Source organism: Zosterops lateralis (genome assembly GCF_965231275.1).
Source record: "Zosterops lateralis genome assembly, chromosome: 18".
NCBI lineage: Eukaryota > Metazoa > Chordata > Aves > Passeriformes > Zosteropidae > Zosterops > Zosterops lateralis.
The window spans coordinates 8963054-8980421 of record NC_139778.1 but is presented as its reverse complement, the minus strand read 5'-3'; the positions used below and the strand labels follow the sequence as shown (position 1 = coordinate 8980421).

Genomic DNA, 17368 nt, shown 5'->3' with positions numbered 1-17368 from the left:
GTTATTCTGACCTGGGAAGGGTCTTCTGCAGAATGTTGTTCTGGAAGCAGGGAACCACAGAGTGAGGTTAATCTGGTTGTGGCTAATGCTGAGGCTGGTCTGAAAGAAATCCAGAAGAGTGCAAGTGCTGGGGAGCAGAGCCAAGTCACCACCTCTGCCAGGGAAAAAAAAAAAAAACAAAAACAACACAGTAGTTGGGCTTCAGACGCCTCCTCTGGCTTTTTCTCCAGAAGAAAAACAGAATTGTGTCCCCCACTCGCTGCTGCTAAAGTGGAACTAATTGCAACCCTCCCTGCTTTCCAACAGGTCCTCATCAATAATCTGTTTATATTTCATGTGATATTGATTTTTAAATGTGAATATTTACCAGCTGACACAGGGAGGCTGCAGGAACCATTCTCAGAGGATTAGGTATCACAGTCTTCTGGATGTGCAGAAAACTTCCAGGGTTTGCTTTAGTCCTGTGCTCCTCCAGAAATCCGTTTTGTCTCTGCATTTGCCAAATGCCCACAAATAACCCACAAGCCCCCTTTTTTTTTCCCATGGGCTGGAAGCTCTAGGTCATTTTTGGGGGCTGGGGAGAGTGTTTCACCTCAACTGCAGCAATGTGAGCTTGGGAAGCCACTGCTACCCATGCTGGGGCTCATCAATGCCTGTCCACACTCCCAGCTCCGCTCAGCACTAGGGAAGGATTAATTATTCCCTTCTGATTTCACTTCAGTTATTTCTTGGAAATTAGGAAACTCAAAGCCAAACCCACAGAACTTCTCCAGAATGAAGGATCTAAATGAGAACAAAAAGTGTGATTCTTGCCAACACTGGAAGAGGCACAAAGACCAACACCAGAGGAAAAAATTAATGAGTTCCCACCCCTGCAGTCCTTGTAGGTTGTAATTAGTCTAAAGCAGGATCATTAGCACTTGATGCCTCAGCAACCAGAGCCTCACTTTGTGCCCATTTACAAACACATATTCACTTCCCTCTGCTCCACCTGTGGAGTTTGTAGCATCAAGGAATTTTGAAGTCAAGATGCAGCTCCTGAGATCAACTGACATCTAGTGAAATTCAACAGGAGTCTACTTCAAAGGAAGAGGCATTACATCTTTAATGCATTTCTTTTCTGCCTTAAAGTCTGCTCCCTTTAGGCCTTTCTGCTTTCATGACAACTCTTGGTTCTGGTTTAAATGGACGCCTCTAATATCTCTGCCAGCCCCAGCATGGACGTGCCTGTGCTCCCTGGTCCCTTGTCCTCCAATTCTGCACCAGGTATCTTCACTCCTGCCCACAGTTCCCACATCCCAGCAAGAATGGGGCTCCAGGTGCCATCCTGGGTGCCCGCAAGTCCCTCTGCTCCACAGGAGTGTCTAAACCATACCTTTCACACATCAAGCAGAGTTATGTTAACCCCTCTAAGTCATACTTCAATTACAGTTATTTTGGACTGATATTTTTTAACTCACACTTTATTTTCTCTCCCTTTCCCATGCCCTCCCTACACTTTAATTCCTTGCTCCACATCACCCTCATCAACGTGAGCTGACACCTCTGCACCTTTATTTTGACATCAAACTGGGGTGTTAATAAAGCAGGACTGGAGTAACTCTGACATTATCTTGACACAATGATATTTGCAGCTTTCCACTGGCATTTTTTTAACCATTCTTTTAACATTCAGGTACTGTCACCCTCCTCAGTTTGACATCACAATTGTAATGTCACCTCCACAGTGGCCTCTGCATTGACATTACCATCAAATTGGCTTTACAATCAGCTGAAATATCAAAGGGAAGGAGAGGCTGGACCAGCTCCAGCAATTTGGGCTTCAGGCAAGAGAAGTTCATTTCTGGAGAAAGGAATGGATGTGTTGGGTGGCTGCTGGAGTTACTGCAGGCATCGAGGGGAACCTGGTTGATAGGAAAGCAAACAAGTGTTTGAGAGATACTGCATTAGAAAAAGAAAAAAAGAGAAGACACAAAATACCTAACAACAAAAAAGGCAAAACAAAAAAACCCTGAAAAAAAACCAGAACCCACAAAACTCCCCAGCTACTCAGAAGAGTTCAGGATAATTAAGAATTATTATAATAAAACTTAGAATAAAAATAACTATAATAAAAATAAATTATAAAATAAACTAGTTGGCTTTTTTTATCACTCTCTGCCACAGCTGTGGGCTCTGGAGGCACATCTACCTCTGAGCTGCTGTGAGCCTCAGGCCTGGGGTGAGAGGGCTATTAAACTGCTTAGGATCAGTCTGAACCCAGGCCCAGCACTATTATAAACACAGATGTTTTTATAACCTCGCTGAAAAGTTAATCATCTTATTAATGCCTATTTCTGGGCATGCTGCAAGCCAAGAGATCTCAGCCCCTGCCTGCACAAGCGGCGGCTGCAGCCGCAGCAGCGAGCGCCTGCCCGGCCGGGCGTGGGAATCCAAAACAACCCGGGTGGGACGGGGCCGAAAGCTGAGCTGTGCACTGGGAGCCTCCTGACACGGCCCAGCAGCTGCCCGAGGCCCCGGGGCTGACATTTCCAGGCGTTCAGATGCGCCAGGACTCCAGGAGCCCTCGCGGAATCCCCACCGCGCTCCGCCGGGAGCCCGCAGCGCCATGGACGAGAGCAAACCCCTGAAGGTGAGGCTGACGTTCTCCGTCATCCTGGTGGGCATCTCGCTGCTCTTCGCAGCCGTAGTGACTGACCACTGGGCCGTGCTCAGCCCCAGCCTGGAGCAGAACACCACCACCTGCGAGGCCGCTCATTTCGGGCTCTGGAGGCTCTGCACCAAGAGGATTTTCATGCAGGAGCAAGGTGCCAAAGAGAGGAGCTGTGGGCCCATCAGCCTGCCAGGAGGTACGTGAGCGTGCACGGGAGAAAGCCCCAGGACTCGAGGTTGGAGGACATGGCAAAGGAAAATAGGTTCCATGTCCCCCGTGGCAGAACGAAAACAGGCACTGGGTCTGGGATGGGGTGCACGGGGCTGTTTTCATGCTGGTGTACAAACACACACGTCGTTGCCATCCCTCCTGCTGGTGTTGCTTTGCTGTGTTGCCTCGGTCTGTTTGTGACCGTATTTGAGTCTCCTGTGCAGCAGCAACAGTGGCGGGGAGAAGGGGAGGAGGATTGGGCACAGTGAGAATCACGAAGGGAGATCAGGATGGAGGGAATCTTGCTGGACCCCAGCCAAGGGTCCTACAGGCACATTGATAGCAGCAGGCAAGAGACAGGATTTATGGGTCCACCAAATCCAACTGGATGTTTAGGATTTCCAGTGGAACAACCCATCCATGGTGGGCACTGGCTTATCTCTGAGCTGTTCCAGTAAAAGCCATTCCTCAGGGCAGGATGGTTTGTCAACTTCCAGAAAAAAAAGAGTCATAAACGGAGTTTGAATCAATTTCTCAAGGACTTGGGAGCCTCCTCACCTCTCACCAGAGGCACCTGCTCCCACACACGTCTCCACCTCCAGTTCAATCGATGGGGAGGGCAGTGGGCCCAGCAGCTTTCCGGGAAGGCTGCTCCATTCCCATGGTTAAAGGAGCTCATTATGTTTTTTGCTGATTGCCAAGTCAGCAACATCCGTGCCGTTTGCACTAATACACTCCCTCTGTGACTGAGCCACGCTGCTTTTTTAGAAGGCTTATAGGGTATTGGATGCTTTCCAGAACAGAAATAACAGGATTGCCTTCGTGTTAGACTCACTGCTTGAAATGAAATATATGTTAACACATATTTGAAAATTTCCTGTGAAAAATCTCCTTGCTCGGGCTGACTGTATATTGCCTGCATTACTGCAATTCTTTATCTCTTCGGCCAAATTACATGTTGTGGAGAGAGGAGCTGAGCCTCAGCGTGTGGATCTGCCTCTAACCAAACTTGGGAGTGTGTCATCCATATGCTTAATGTCTCTCAGGAAGGTACTTACATGCCCAGGGACGTTTTCCTGCCTTCCCCCACGCACAGAGAACTCCCACAAAAGGAGAAACAATAGGAATTGGTGGATAAACAGCAAAACTGCACGACCGTGGGGTAAATATAAAACTCATAAATATCCAGCTGTCTGCACAAAGCAGATTCGCAGGCAGGGCACAGGAAAGCAGCCACTATCTTTGACAGACATCAGCATGTGCTGGCACAGACGTTGAATCACATCCCAGCGCCGCATTCCGCCAGGCACAGAATAACCGGGAATTATGGAGGGGCTGGACTGTCCCCCACACACCAGAGCTGCTTCATCCAGTTTTTACAGACGTTTGGGGATTGGGATGACAGCCTGCGTCACAATCACGTTCCAAAGGGTGAAGTTTGCACCTGAATTATAACGTTAATGCCTTCATTCCTGTTTGAGGCGGGAAAGGAGCAGAGCAAGGGGAGGGGAGCAGAGCCCCGGGGCTGCTGAGTGAGGCTGTGGCCGCACGGCTCCTGTTAGATTGATTTCACACTTCTGGGAAAGGGATGTCGGCAGGGAAACACCAGGGTTGTGAAACCTGCAGCAGTCGAGAAAATGTGAATGAACAAACGTGCAGTAAAAGAGCAGATGCAGGCGCTGCTTTTCCTGAAAATCATGAGATATAACCAGACATTACTGCCAGGACTGGGAAAGAGGCATCAGAATTTATCACTGAATTAATAACCATTTACCAGTCACTCCCTGTGGAGGAAATGGATGGCATGATTAACGTTATTTATTAGGTTTTGAGCTCAGCACAGTGCAGAGTGGGGAGGATGACTTGGCTAGCAGTCCACAAAGCAGGGCTGTGATTTAGGCAGAGCTTTAAAATTTTACAGCACCCATCCGAGGGTGTTGACAAATTGAAAAGGGTTCAGCATCCTGCTGTAACAAATAAAAAGATCAGGGAGATGGTTGTTAAAACCAGGCAAATTCAGATTAATACTGAGACATTTTTAACTGTGGTCAGTGAGCACCAGGGCATTTTACCACCAGCTGTAATCAGAGTTCAGAGTCACTGCCTGTAACTCCAGTGCTGCTGCTGTTCTGAAAAGTGGCTCCTGTGGTCTGGGATGTTCAACAGCTTCAACAGGTCCTTGTAAATACAGGAAACTGAGTGCAGACAACTGGAGAGGAGAAGTGCTCCAGCAAATGGGTTGTCAGCAGGGCTGTCTGTTCTGGGTTACAGGAGGCTCACCCTGCAAGGCAGGTGAGAAATTAAACTGCCTGGACAGACCATCTCCAAAATTCTGTGTGTGTCAAAGGCCTCGTTGGCCAGGTCAGAGCCCAAGGCCCCTCCATGGCTCAGCCCTCACCTTAACACCTCCTCTAAGGTCCTGTTCCCAAACTCATCACAAGTGGAAACCCCACACTAAACCCCAGGATTTTCTGACCATCCACCCTGCCAGAACTCCCCCATGCTCTGTCCATCTCAGGTTCCAGGACAAGGTGAGCTCCAGCCCTTTCCCAGCCTGTCACTCCAATGCTGCCACCCAAAACTCTTCATGGCCCAAACACCTCATGGTCCTTCCTGCCTTTCTTTCCCCCTCAAAGTCTCCAAACTGCAGCTCAAGGTTCAGCCAGAGTTCAGTGGGTTGCACTTCTGCATCCAGGAGTGAAGGGCAGGGAGCAGGAAGGCTCTGAGGGGGTGTCTTGGAGGGGTCAGGACACTCTGTGATAAACCATGTTACAATCCTGAAGTTCATGCAGCCACAGAGCCCCTGGACTGTCCCATCAGCACACTGGGGTGACCTGGTGGCAGAGATAATGAAATTGGGGTGGAGAGAATCAAAGATTGCCACAGTGTTCATCCATTATCACCCCCAGTGTAAATCAAATCTGTTATGTAAATGCGCTGTTACATAAATGGACTTTTCTCTTATTCATGATGGCACCAGAGTCCTTGCAGTGCCTCAGTCCTGCTGAATAAAAGACTTGTTGAAACAGATATCCCCAGCTCAACAGAGCATGGGAGCATCTTAAAACTGAGAACAATTCAGCATTCCACCAGAACAAATCTAGTTATATTTTCCCAAAACAAGTGCATTTTCCAAAACCAGCAAACTCCTTGTGTGATGACCTTTTATCACACACCAGAGCTTTGCTAAGGGCCACAAGGGACAGAGGCAGCTCCATCTCCTGCAGACAAACCCACCTCTGAAAGGTTCATGAGGATGGAGGGTGGACTGGACTGGTTTGGTTTCCCTGCAGTGGACACAGAGATGTGCTGTGCTCCCACCACACCAAGCCTGGATCCCTCCACCTTTGTACTGGATGCCAGAGGACTCCTTTGAGTTGAAGCTTTTTAGAGAATTAAAGCTAAACCAAACAATCCCAAAATAAAGTGTCCCAGACACAATGCCCAGCCTCAGCCACCACTGAGTTGGTGAAGGCACACAACCACTGCTTGGAGGCTCAAAATTCACAATTAGAGTCACAGAGGGCTGAGATCAAATGTATTTCTTTCAGTAATTTGCAAGGATAATAAAGAACAGGTCAGGAGATGCCAGAGCTAAACATTAACCTCATCTCCAGCAAGGAGAATCTGCAGATGAAATAAAAGTCAGCTTATAAACTTAAGTAGATAAGAGTGTCTCGAAGGAATCTTCCCCTAACAGGCCCAAAAACGCTGCTTTGCAATTACCTGTCTCCTGGGAGAGGGAAAATAAATCCTCCCTGAGTCACTAACTCCAGCAGCCACCATTTATACGACAGAAAAAAACACACAAAAACCAACAGGTAGAACACAGGGATCTTCTGCCAGAGGAATTAATGCATGTAAGGAACCTCTGAAATGCTCACAGGCAGAAACCCACAGCATGGTCCTGACCTGGCTCAGGCTTCACCTTGTTCTGGAGCAGCCTGTCCCAGCCTGGATTGTGGAGAGGGCCACAATTCTCCCCAGCTTCTTCCCTGCATATTCTGGAAGCTGGTGCTAGTTCCTTTATTCAGCAGAAGAGATGTCTCTATTTTTGTGTTTCAGGCAGCCCTGGCTCTGTTTCCTGGGCCCCTTGAGTGCCCCAGGGGTGCTGGGTGGGTGCTGAGTGTGTCCCCCCCAGCCCAGCTTGGCGCAGTCGGGGCTGACTCTGCTCAGTATGTCTCCACCAGTGCACCCTTCCAGCCAAATTCCTGGTGAGCAACTGTGCTCCACACCCCTTCAAAGCCTCAATTAAATCAGTTATAAATAGCAAGAACACCCTCCACCCTTAGCCTGCTGCTGCCAAAGCTCCGAGTCAGCAGGTCCTCAGCAGACCCTCCCCATCCCGCTGGGAGGCCGAGGCTGGAGGTGTCCTGTGTGCCTGCTGGGAGCAGTGACAGCAGTGACATTGCTCCCCTGGCTCACCCTGGCCAGGCTGAGGAGCAAAAAGGATTGTGGCCATCGAGAGACTCAGCTAACAACTCTCCTCCTCCCCATATCCCCCTGCCCCACAGTCCTGATCCCTGCTGGCTTCTCAGCCCCACTACAAACCCCCCATACCTGTGCTCATGTGAAGTCCAGACAGAGGAACTTCATAAAGTTCCCTCTATGTAACTTCTGCTGTCTTATCAAATTAACCTAACAGGCTGCTCTGATGGGATCAAACTCAGATAAAACCCAGCATGGGCATGAGATCCTCTTTGCCCTTGGCTCAGCCAGCCTTCTCTTCCCTGGGCAACTGCTTGGGCTTCAAAAAGCTTTGGTCTTTTTTTGCTTTGTTCTTTTTTACTGACAGCCAAAAAAAAAAATAAAAAAAGCTCTAAGCATCCCTATTTTAGTAACCATGCGCTTTGCTGCACTGCAGCAACCTCATCTCTGGGACCCCCAGATCAGCAAACCTCCTGCATTCAGCAAAACCTCCCCACTGGCACACAGGGATCTGTGAGCTGCAGAAGGGAAGAGCCAGGAGGGAAAGGTGGATGAAGACACTCCATCCTCCCTGTTTGCATTCCAAGGTCACCACAGCCCCATGGGGTGATGCCCCTGTGGGTGGGCTGGTGAGGGAAGGGAGCTGCCAGCTCAGCTGTGGGCACCCCAGGTACCATCCCCAGGAAATGCTGCAACACTGAGAGGCACAAATGTGTGATGGCCAAAGACAGAATGAGAAAAATCATCTGTAATTCAGATTTTAAACAGAAGAGCAATCAGCTCTGAGAGGGATACAAAAGGTATCACAGGGGCTTCAGCCTGGTCTGTGCTGGAGCTCAGTGTCCTCACCTGCTCCCAAGGAAATCAGATCCCACTCCAGTTCCTGGGTATCACCAAGGGTAGGGAGCCTCAAAACCACTGCAAGTTTGCTACATCAATAAAAACCTAATTCAGTTTTGCTACATTTTATCAGAGGCTTCCAAGAGCACAGAATTGAATTTTCTCTTTCAGACCACAACTGCTCCTACTTCAAGCACTTCACTCCAGGAGAGACCTCGGAGATATTTGAAGTAACCACCCAGAAAGGTAAGAATGAAAATATTCCAAAAGAATGTTTTCTTATTTTTGTTTGAAGTGATGGGAACACAAGAACTAATGGAAAGGGATCCCCAAAATGAGGGTTCAGCCCTGGTTCCCCTGAAAGCAGCAGAATTTCTAACAGGCACCATTAGCTGGGAAAAATGTGGAAAATGCCCTGGACAAGGTAAAATCCCAGCTCCTGGGGACAATTATTTTTATATATGATCACACCAATAAACATGATTTTACATAAGTTGTCCCACAAATATATAACAATGTCAATACCCAGGAAAACTGCAAAAAGTCCTTCCAGCATAAAAATGACTTTACAATATTGGCACTATCCGTGACACTCAGCCTTTGCCATTGAAGGGGAAGATATTAATAAAACCTAAATTAATAAATCATACCCCAAGCAGAGTCTTGACCCTGAAAAGAAGTGCAGAGTCTCTCTGAAGACCATTAGGAATTTTATGCTTCATATTGATTTTATATGAAAGTCATGTAAAAAATAGAGCGATCGATGAATGGAGGGAACAGGGATCCTACAAAGACATGAACTGTCAGTGTTTACAGCAAAATTGTCTGTCATGGACAAATTTCACATTTTTTATGAGTCCAAGTATTTTGAGGACTCCTCTAACATGCTCCTCTCTTTCTCATTCTCTCTTTAGGGACAAACTCCTTCATAGTTTGCAACACAAGAGATTTACTGTTGAAAATGTGAGCCATTGGATACATTACATATATTAATCTGCTTTGCTTCTAGTGGAAATTGCAATTGGTGGAAAACCCTGAAGGGGTTCCCTAAAAAAGTGGCTTCCTAAGACAGGAGAGACAGGATTTTTAACTGGATAGAAAAGGATATAGATCTGAGACACCTGCTTTTGCTCTCTTATCTGCTGTATCTGATCCAGCCACCTGATCTTCAAAATGCACCCAATGCCTTCAGGGCATGCAGAGAAAAATCAGGAAGAATTTCTTCTTCAGGGGAAAAAAAAAATCAGGAAGAACTTCTTTTCTTTGGGGCAAAAAGAAAATCTTAAGCCCAGCAAAAGATTTTACAATGAAACAAACACTTTCAGGCAGTTCCAGCACAGAGAAAAGAGAAACATTTAGAAAATGATAATAAAACAGTGATATGAAAAGCAGTGAGAACAAAGAGTGATCTGCTGTTCCCCTTCGCAGAAATAGCTCATTTGGATGGGAGCTAATTAGTAATAGGCAAAAAAATTCTTCATGATTTTGCCTGGGAGATATTTTTTTTTTAATGGCTTGAAAGGCAAATATCATCAGGCACTGTGATGTTCATGCATGGCTACATGTGTTAAATATTAAACTAATCTGAAAATGAACACAACATGCAAATGAAGGCCTGAATTACTCAATTAGCAACTCTCCCCCTCCAACCAGGCACTGAGCAGTGCTGGGCTGGGGGAAGTGTCCAACACATGGTTTAGCAAAAACCAGGACTTTTGAGGATGGTTTAATCCCATGCCCCGAAGAAGCTGGGTTTTCACAGAGCTGGAAATCACAGTTGTGAAGGCAAAGGAATAAATCTGAGCCGTGCAAACTCTCCACCCCAGCCTGCTGTGCCCACTTGAGGGGTGAGCCCACAGAGCACTCGGCTCTCCCTGCACTGGGACAGCACCAGCAGCGTGCACCAGGGCTCTGCAGAAAGCAGGGAATAAAAGTAGCCGAGAGCTGTCTATGTACCCTGGGAGCAGAGTGTGGGGTGATGGAAGGGATGGAGCCCAGCGAGGCTTTGGCAATAACATTTCCATGGTAGAGCCAAAGCAGCTCCACCCCAGAGGCCCAGCAGCCTCATAAAGGGGGCTGATGAGCAAAGGTGCCCTGGGCTGTCTCAGGAGGTGTTCAGAAAGAATTTCCCCTTCCTGCTCTGCTTTTATACCCTTCACATTCAAAAGATACATGGCCAATACTTGCCCCCATTTTCACTTAAGGGAAATAATTCACCAAAGCCACCTCACCCTGGCGTCAGGGCTGCACATATTTCTCAGAGTGAGCTACTGCAACGTCCCCACAGCTGATGGCAGTGGGCTCAAAATGTGCACATATGTCATTTTTGGTGGGGTTTTTTTCCCTTTGGCAGAATACAGCATTTCGGCTGCAGCCATTGCCATCTTCAGCGTTGGCTTTGCCATCATCGGGACAATCTGTGTCCTCCTGTCCTTCAGGAAGAAGAGGGATTACCTGCTGAAACCAGCATCCATGTTCTATACCTTTGCAGGTACGAGGAGGGCTGCTCACATTTCTGCACTTGGTTCATGGGTCATCACAGAGAAACTTAAGGTAGATCCCAAGGGGACAGAGACACTTCTAAAAATGACCTGAAAGCATTTTCTTCCTGGTCACAGGCTACAGGTCCCTGTGTGGTGTGAGAGGGTCCTGTTCAGCAGCTGGTCTGTGTTTTCTCCAACCCCCTTTAAAAGTATAATCACTCCTTCCAGTATATTCACTGTCAGTCCCAGTCTGAGCCAGGGACACACAATAATCTATCTCATTTATTAGGTTTCAAACCAACAAAATGGCTGATCCAGGTCCAAAATACACACCTGTCTCCCAAACACATGAAGACTGCACTTGTACATGAGCCAGGAATACTCTGACATGCCACAATGAGCACAAGACAGAGGTGCAAATTGTCACCTCAATATAAAATCGTCCTCAGCCTCTGAGAAAATTCCCCAGGGAATGCAATTTTCCTCCTGCACTTTGAATTTCCCATCCAAGCCTGCCTAAAAGATAAGTCAACAAGTCAGTGGCTGACCTCAGTTATGGCAGAGCTCCTGGCAGTTCTGAGCACTGGCTCCTTCAAACACTGAAGTCAGTGACTCACCTGTGAATCTCACTGCAGTTCCTGTATGCAAAACAACAGATGAGGCGGTTAATTAAGGATGAAAAATTGACAGCTGGTTATTCAACCCACTGCTCCTATCTTCCTTCAGGTCTCTGCATCATCATCTCTGTTGAAGTCATGAGACAATCCGTGAAGAGGATGATTGACAGCAAGGAGACAGCCTGGATCAAGTACAGTTACTCCTGGTCCTTCGCCTGTGCCTGCGCCTCCTTCGTGCTGCTCTTCGTCTGCGGCATCGCCCTCCTCCTCATCGCCCTGCCTCGCTTCCCCCAGAACCCCTGGGAGACCTGCATGGATGCAGAACCCGAGCACTGAGGTGCCCTGCGCCCACCAAAAATATCCACACAGTGTTCGGAAAAGATTTGTATTTTTTAAAATGTCTGGGTCTCACCACACAATGTGCTCTCTCTCCATCGTGAGTCATTACTGAACCAAGGCGTGTTCGATTGCAATTGTTGCTTTCTCTTTTCCTCTTTTTTTTCATTTCCTTTTTTCTCTCTTTTTTGATTCTTTTCTTTCTTTTTTGTTTTTTAAGAAAGCAGAAACACCACTCAACACCATTGTGGGTGAGTGTGAATGGCACTGCTCTGTGCCAATTTGGGGCTGCCCTGTTCTGATGCAGTTGAGGGGAAATCTGTGTCTGACACAGCTCAGGCCCAGAGGAGACAGCTTTGTTAGGGAGAAGAGCTTTGGTGGATCTATCACCCTGGGGATAGATCCATGAGGGATATCAGGCTTTTATACCTCACTTGGTCAGAGAGAGACTCTGGGGACTCAGTGTCCCCATTTATGCCACACTCCTCTCCTTCCCTCAGAAGGGTCAGCTTGTTTCCCCAGGGTAAGTTGGAGATCCTTATGCTCTTCTATTAAAATGTTAACATTTGATAAAAAACAAAACAGAACTTTGCGTGGCATTGGCATAAAAATCCCCCCTCCAAATGTACACCCTGTAGTTCCATTCTTTCCAATCAAGCGTAAAACCCCACAAAACAGAGTCTTGTGTTTTGCTTAAACTCCAGTGGCGAAGCCAAGAAGTACTAAACACGAAGAGTGATATTTTCCTTGAATAAAAAGCATAATCTTCCGGTAGCATGATCTTCTGGAAAATTATTTTGATGGATGAATCACTTGGCCCATCAGCTTCTGCCAGGTCCACGACAACACAGCAATGCTGGCTGGTGTTTGCTGCACGGAGCTCTCGTTTGTTCCATTTGTGAGTGGGATTTTTAACAGCACCCTTGCTCTGCTCACTGCACGTGTGTACACAAAGCTATAGCTCAGGAAAAATCCTTCAAAGCAGCTGGTGAGAGGGAAAGGATTCTGTCTGGAAGGGCTGGGAGAGGCAGCCCTGAGAACACCCTGCTGCTGCTGCTCCTGCAGAATCACAGAGCCCAGGCAGTGCTGGGGGATGCTGCAGGCACTGCTTTGCTGCTGAGAGCCTGCAGGGCTCTGCCACAGCTGCCTGAAGCACTTTGGGGGCTGGGGGTTCCCCAATCCAACCATCAGCAGCACTGGGGATCCCCCAGCCCCACACGCTCACCCAGCCCCTCCAGCCAAGCCCTTTTCACCCTCATGGTCCCACAGTACCAAGAGGTGGGGTGTTTCTTCTTTTGTCTTTTTGGTTTTTTACGGTTCAGTTTTCAAAATCCGCTCAGCATTTTCCCCCCAGGCTGGAAAAAGAACGTGGCTTACAGTGTACTCTTTTCACCCAGTAATTTAAAAATCAGGAGAAAGGGGAACTGAAGTGCTCTTCCCTCTGTATTTAGCTGTTCACAGCACTAAAGAAAGCCAGAATTCCTAACAGAAAAATCTCTGGTCAATTTGAAGAGGTCTGAAATCATGGCATGTTCAAACACTTGGAGAAATTCCCCAGCAATTGAGAGCTGGCTCGAGGGGCTGCTCTCAGCCCCGCCGTCGGGGTGGGCTCAGCCCCAGCAGCCCCAGCCAGACTCAGGCTCATCTCCATTTTCCCCATCAGCAGAGTGGCAGCGAGAACAGAAGCCTTTTGTGAAGTTGCATTAATGTTTTCCAAGCTCTTTGAAGTTGAAAAGCACTACAAATAACACATATATTATAAAGTTTTGGGATGAAGCAGTCACTGGAGCTCAGATCTGAGTGTGAGCTGAGGAGCTCTGCCTGTCTCTCATCATGAGAGACAACTGCAAGTCTTCACGTTGTCACACAACCACTCTGAAATGCTAAATGGTTTTGAAATCTTATTTTTGGGTACAGAGCTGACATCCTGAATTTGCATTTTCATTGTTCAGGAAAACAGAGGCTAGTTTCTAGGGAGAACCTTTACATGCAACAACAGAAAGGGAAGTAGTCAGTGTGACCACCGGGGTGGCTGACCCTGGGTTGGGACATCCAAACCTACACAGCAAAGATTAAACTGAACAGACATCTGGCAGGAACAACAGCATTCCCAGCTCAGCCATCATCATCATCATCACCATCATCTTGGACATGCCATGGGCTGAGATAAGCAAAGTCTGGGGACAGTCTGAGTTTGTCACCCCACACAGAGCAGTGGCACAGTGGCCCTGGGAAGCCCTTCACCCATCCACACCTGTCCTAAAGTGTCATCCCTCTCTTTCAATGCCTCTGCTGGAACAAAGTAATTTCTAGGTGGGTTCTTATCCTGATGGGCCAACGTTTTTCCCAGCCAAGATGCTGCTTAGTCCCCTTCTGGATATTCAAGAGCAGGACGTGCACATTTCAGATAAACACACCCTGCAAGGTCTCACCCATCTCCTGCACACCCCTGATCCACCTCATCCAAGCCCCAGTGAGGGCACTGGAAAGATTCCTGGTGAGTGCTGGGCTTTGGCCTGGATCCAAGGTTTTACAGCCTCTCTGGGATCACTTTACTCACGAGGCAGGGAAAACACACAGCTCACAGCATTGAGATCCTCCACCCACAGCCAGAGCTCAGGCAGCTCAGCCAGATGCCTCCTAAAGCCCTTAAGTCTCACTGAGTTTTATTCTCTTTCTGCTCCAGGCTGAGGCTTTGTGATCATTCCCTGCCAGACTGAGAAGCACGTGGATAACTTCATTTTCTTCTTCCAGATATTAAGAACCTGCTGAAGAGGGACCTGTCCATTAAATCAGCCATTGGTATTCACGGTGGGAAGGGCTCTGCTCCTGCAGCAGGTTTGTTCTGCCAGAGCTGATAATGTGTTTTAAGAGAGTTAATAAAAGTAATTGGCCTTCATAAAGGGAAAGGAATATAATGTTGGAGGGGGGAGCTGTAACCAGTTTCAGGTTTCATTCTCTCAGCTGAGCAAACAGCAGGGAAGAGCCACCAGAAGCTCAGGAATGTACCATGAAAATGTGAAGGAAATGTGCTCACCAGCAGGGAGTCACCAGAGCCAAACAGGGATGGGAACCTGGCTGCTACACACCCAACAGGAGCACTCCTGGGTTTGGGACACAGCCAAAGAACTGAGTGGGAAACAAGCACCAGAGAGAGAGGGAGAGGCAAATCAATTTGCAGAACAAGGAACAACCACCAGCCACCATGAAATCCTGAGCGTGTGCCCTGCCACTCCCAGACCCACAGACACCTTCAGCCATGGGCCCCTGGGGCATTTGCCACTCTCTAACCCTACACCAGTGCCTGTCCCCTCCTCAGACAAAGAGAGGTGCCCCAGGGGCACTGCCCAAGCCACAGTGCTGAGATCTGGGCTGCTCCAGTCTGCCAAAGCCCAAGTGTGAAATCACAGTCAACGCAACAGAAGACGTGAAGGGTTTTGTTTATGTAAGATTTGCTGTAAGGCGTGGAGAGAATCTGCTTCCCTTGTTTTTAAATGCTGTGCTGTGTGAATTTAATGTGCAGAAAAGGTGTCAGACAAGCAACCCTGAAGAAGAAAACTGCCTGTTTAGCAGCAAGCTGAGCTCTTGAACACCCTTCATCTGCAACGAGGTTCTGCAGGCACAGCCCAGCACCAGCGGGTGGGGGGAGAAGAGCTCAGCACACAAGGCAGCACAGATGGGTCCATGAGAGAGGATTTCACCCAGAAATCCTGGCACACACCACTATTTCTCCTTTAGTCCAAACCTAGAGAGAGCCAGCACCAGTGCAGGATGCTCAGGTGTTTGATCAACCTGATGTATTTTACAAAAGCACAGGTATTTACTAATCTGTTTTTTTCACTGATCCCTTTCCACTCTGTGACTTCCTTGTGACCATCACCTTTTTCTCCTCACTCTAAAAGCTGTGGAAATGATTTCCAGAAAGTCCTAAAGATCTGGGGATTTTTTTCCCCCTACAATGACCCTGGCCCTCCTGCAGAGGGATACTTTCTCACCTGGGCCTGAGAGCTCTTGAGGAATACACCTGATACAGGAGCCAGGAGAAGTTCGCAGCACTGCCAGCCCTGGGGAGGGCCCTGAGGATTTACACAGAGCCTCTGGGCTCCATCCAGAACTGCAGTCACATAGCAGGAACGTGACCATGGGCAGAAACTGTTAAGAGAATAAACCTCAGCCTAAACTTAATTTAAAATGATCTTCCACTGCTCACAGTGGGACAGTGCCCCTTGGAACACTGCATCACTTTATAACTTAACTACAGGGGTATTAGGCTGCTCTGTACTATAAAACACACACAGCAGTGGGACCTGCTCTAAAAGCATCCATTCCAATTATTTCCCCTTTCCATTGTCACCAAGGGACAAGAAAAGAGTGTCACAACTTTGTTTTGACTGAAGCAGAGGATGAGATTGTCATTGCTTTGTCACACTTGATTGATGCTCAGGCTCCACTGTAGCTATTGAACATAATTCAAGGCATGCAGACATCACACATGCCCACTCTGCATCAGACACTGAGCTGCTTTGCTGCTTTCGTCAAAGAAATGCAGAGCAGAGAATAAACTCGAATTTCTGGGCTATTTTCTGTGTAACAGAAACAGCAGCACAATTCTGCTTGGCAAGGCTGCGGCTCAGCTTCATGCCCAGTATCACCAGTCTCACTGGGAGCACCTCAGTGGCCTCACAGCTGGTCTTGTTGAGGTATTTACCCTCCAGCAGGAAGGCAAGTCTTCTGAAAAAGGGACTGACAACATCTTTTAACCAGTCTTGGATAATTCATGTCGCCAAGCATTCTGTAATTTGTCAGAAGCATCTATTAATCCTTAATGAGGTAAAAACTCCTCAACATTTCTCAGCTGAAGTTGCCAAAAAACCCCCACACCGAACTGACATTTCCATTGCTGCTGCTGCAAATCCTTTTACTTCTCTTGAATGGGAGAAAAAAACGAATTTAGAAGGATTCAGCCCTTGCTCCCTGACACAGCCAGCACAAAGAGACTGGTGCAAGTATTGCTACACCAACAGAAATAGCCCATATTTCATGTCAAGGAATACGATGTGCAAATTTTTATAGGCACCATAGATCATCACCATCTGTCTTGACAAGTTAATTGTCTGCAGTTTTTCTAGGAAAACTAGAACCTTTAAAAAACTAACAAAACAAATGAGTTGAAGGATGATATGGACAGAGCATGAAGCATCATGGGCTCACTGCCCTGGAAATGTGCAGGTTCTGATATGCCCAAGCTCAGTCTAAAAAGAAAATTTGGAGTGGTCAAACGCTGCTCTTGGTGCTACTTATAGCACTGAGGTACTACATACAGAGCAAAAGAATTGCTTATAGAGCACAATCTCTGCAAAAAAACCAGCTGAACTTGACAAATCTGGGAACAAAACATTAATTAATCAAAGTAGGGAACGGCACTCACAGGGTTCGCAGTCAGTGGCAGGACTCACATCCTGCAAAGGGCCAGCAACACCACAGCCCACACAATTAAAAACCCAGGACAAACTGGATTAGATGACAACCTCCAGGAGAAAATATGGACACTGGGGCCTTGGCTGTAACCCGCCAGCTTTATGCAAAACAACAATTTATGAGCTGTCCTGTGGAAACACTGAAAGCTGCCCTGTGAGCACAAAGGGGGATGGAGAGGAATGGTCCTTACAACCCACCCTGGGCTCTGAGGAGCCTGGCACTGCTGAGACACCTGAGACACACTGTAACCATCCTGGAGACACCCACTGCACTGCAGGCTGCTTCAGAGGAGAGCAGCACAGTGTGGAGGGCCCCCAGCAGCC

General features: G+C 47.7%; 1 protein-coding gene across 1 annotated transcript; it reads left to right on the top strand.

The window, feature by feature from the left end:
* Positions 1-2406: 2406 nt before the first annotated feature.
* On the top strand, positions 2407-12358 carry CACNG1 (calcium voltage-gated channel auxiliary subunit gamma 1). The gene is made up of 4 exons (XM_083874579.1): positions 2407-2849; positions 8303-8377; positions 10485-10622; positions 11341-12358. The coding sequence occupies exons 1-4, from the start codon at positions 2609-2611 to the stop codon at positions 11565-11567; spliced, it is 681 nt and encodes a 226-aa protein (XP_083730705.1). The 5' UTR covers positions 2407-2608; the 3' UTR covers positions 11568-12358.
* Positions 12359-17368: the final 5010 nt, after the last annotated feature.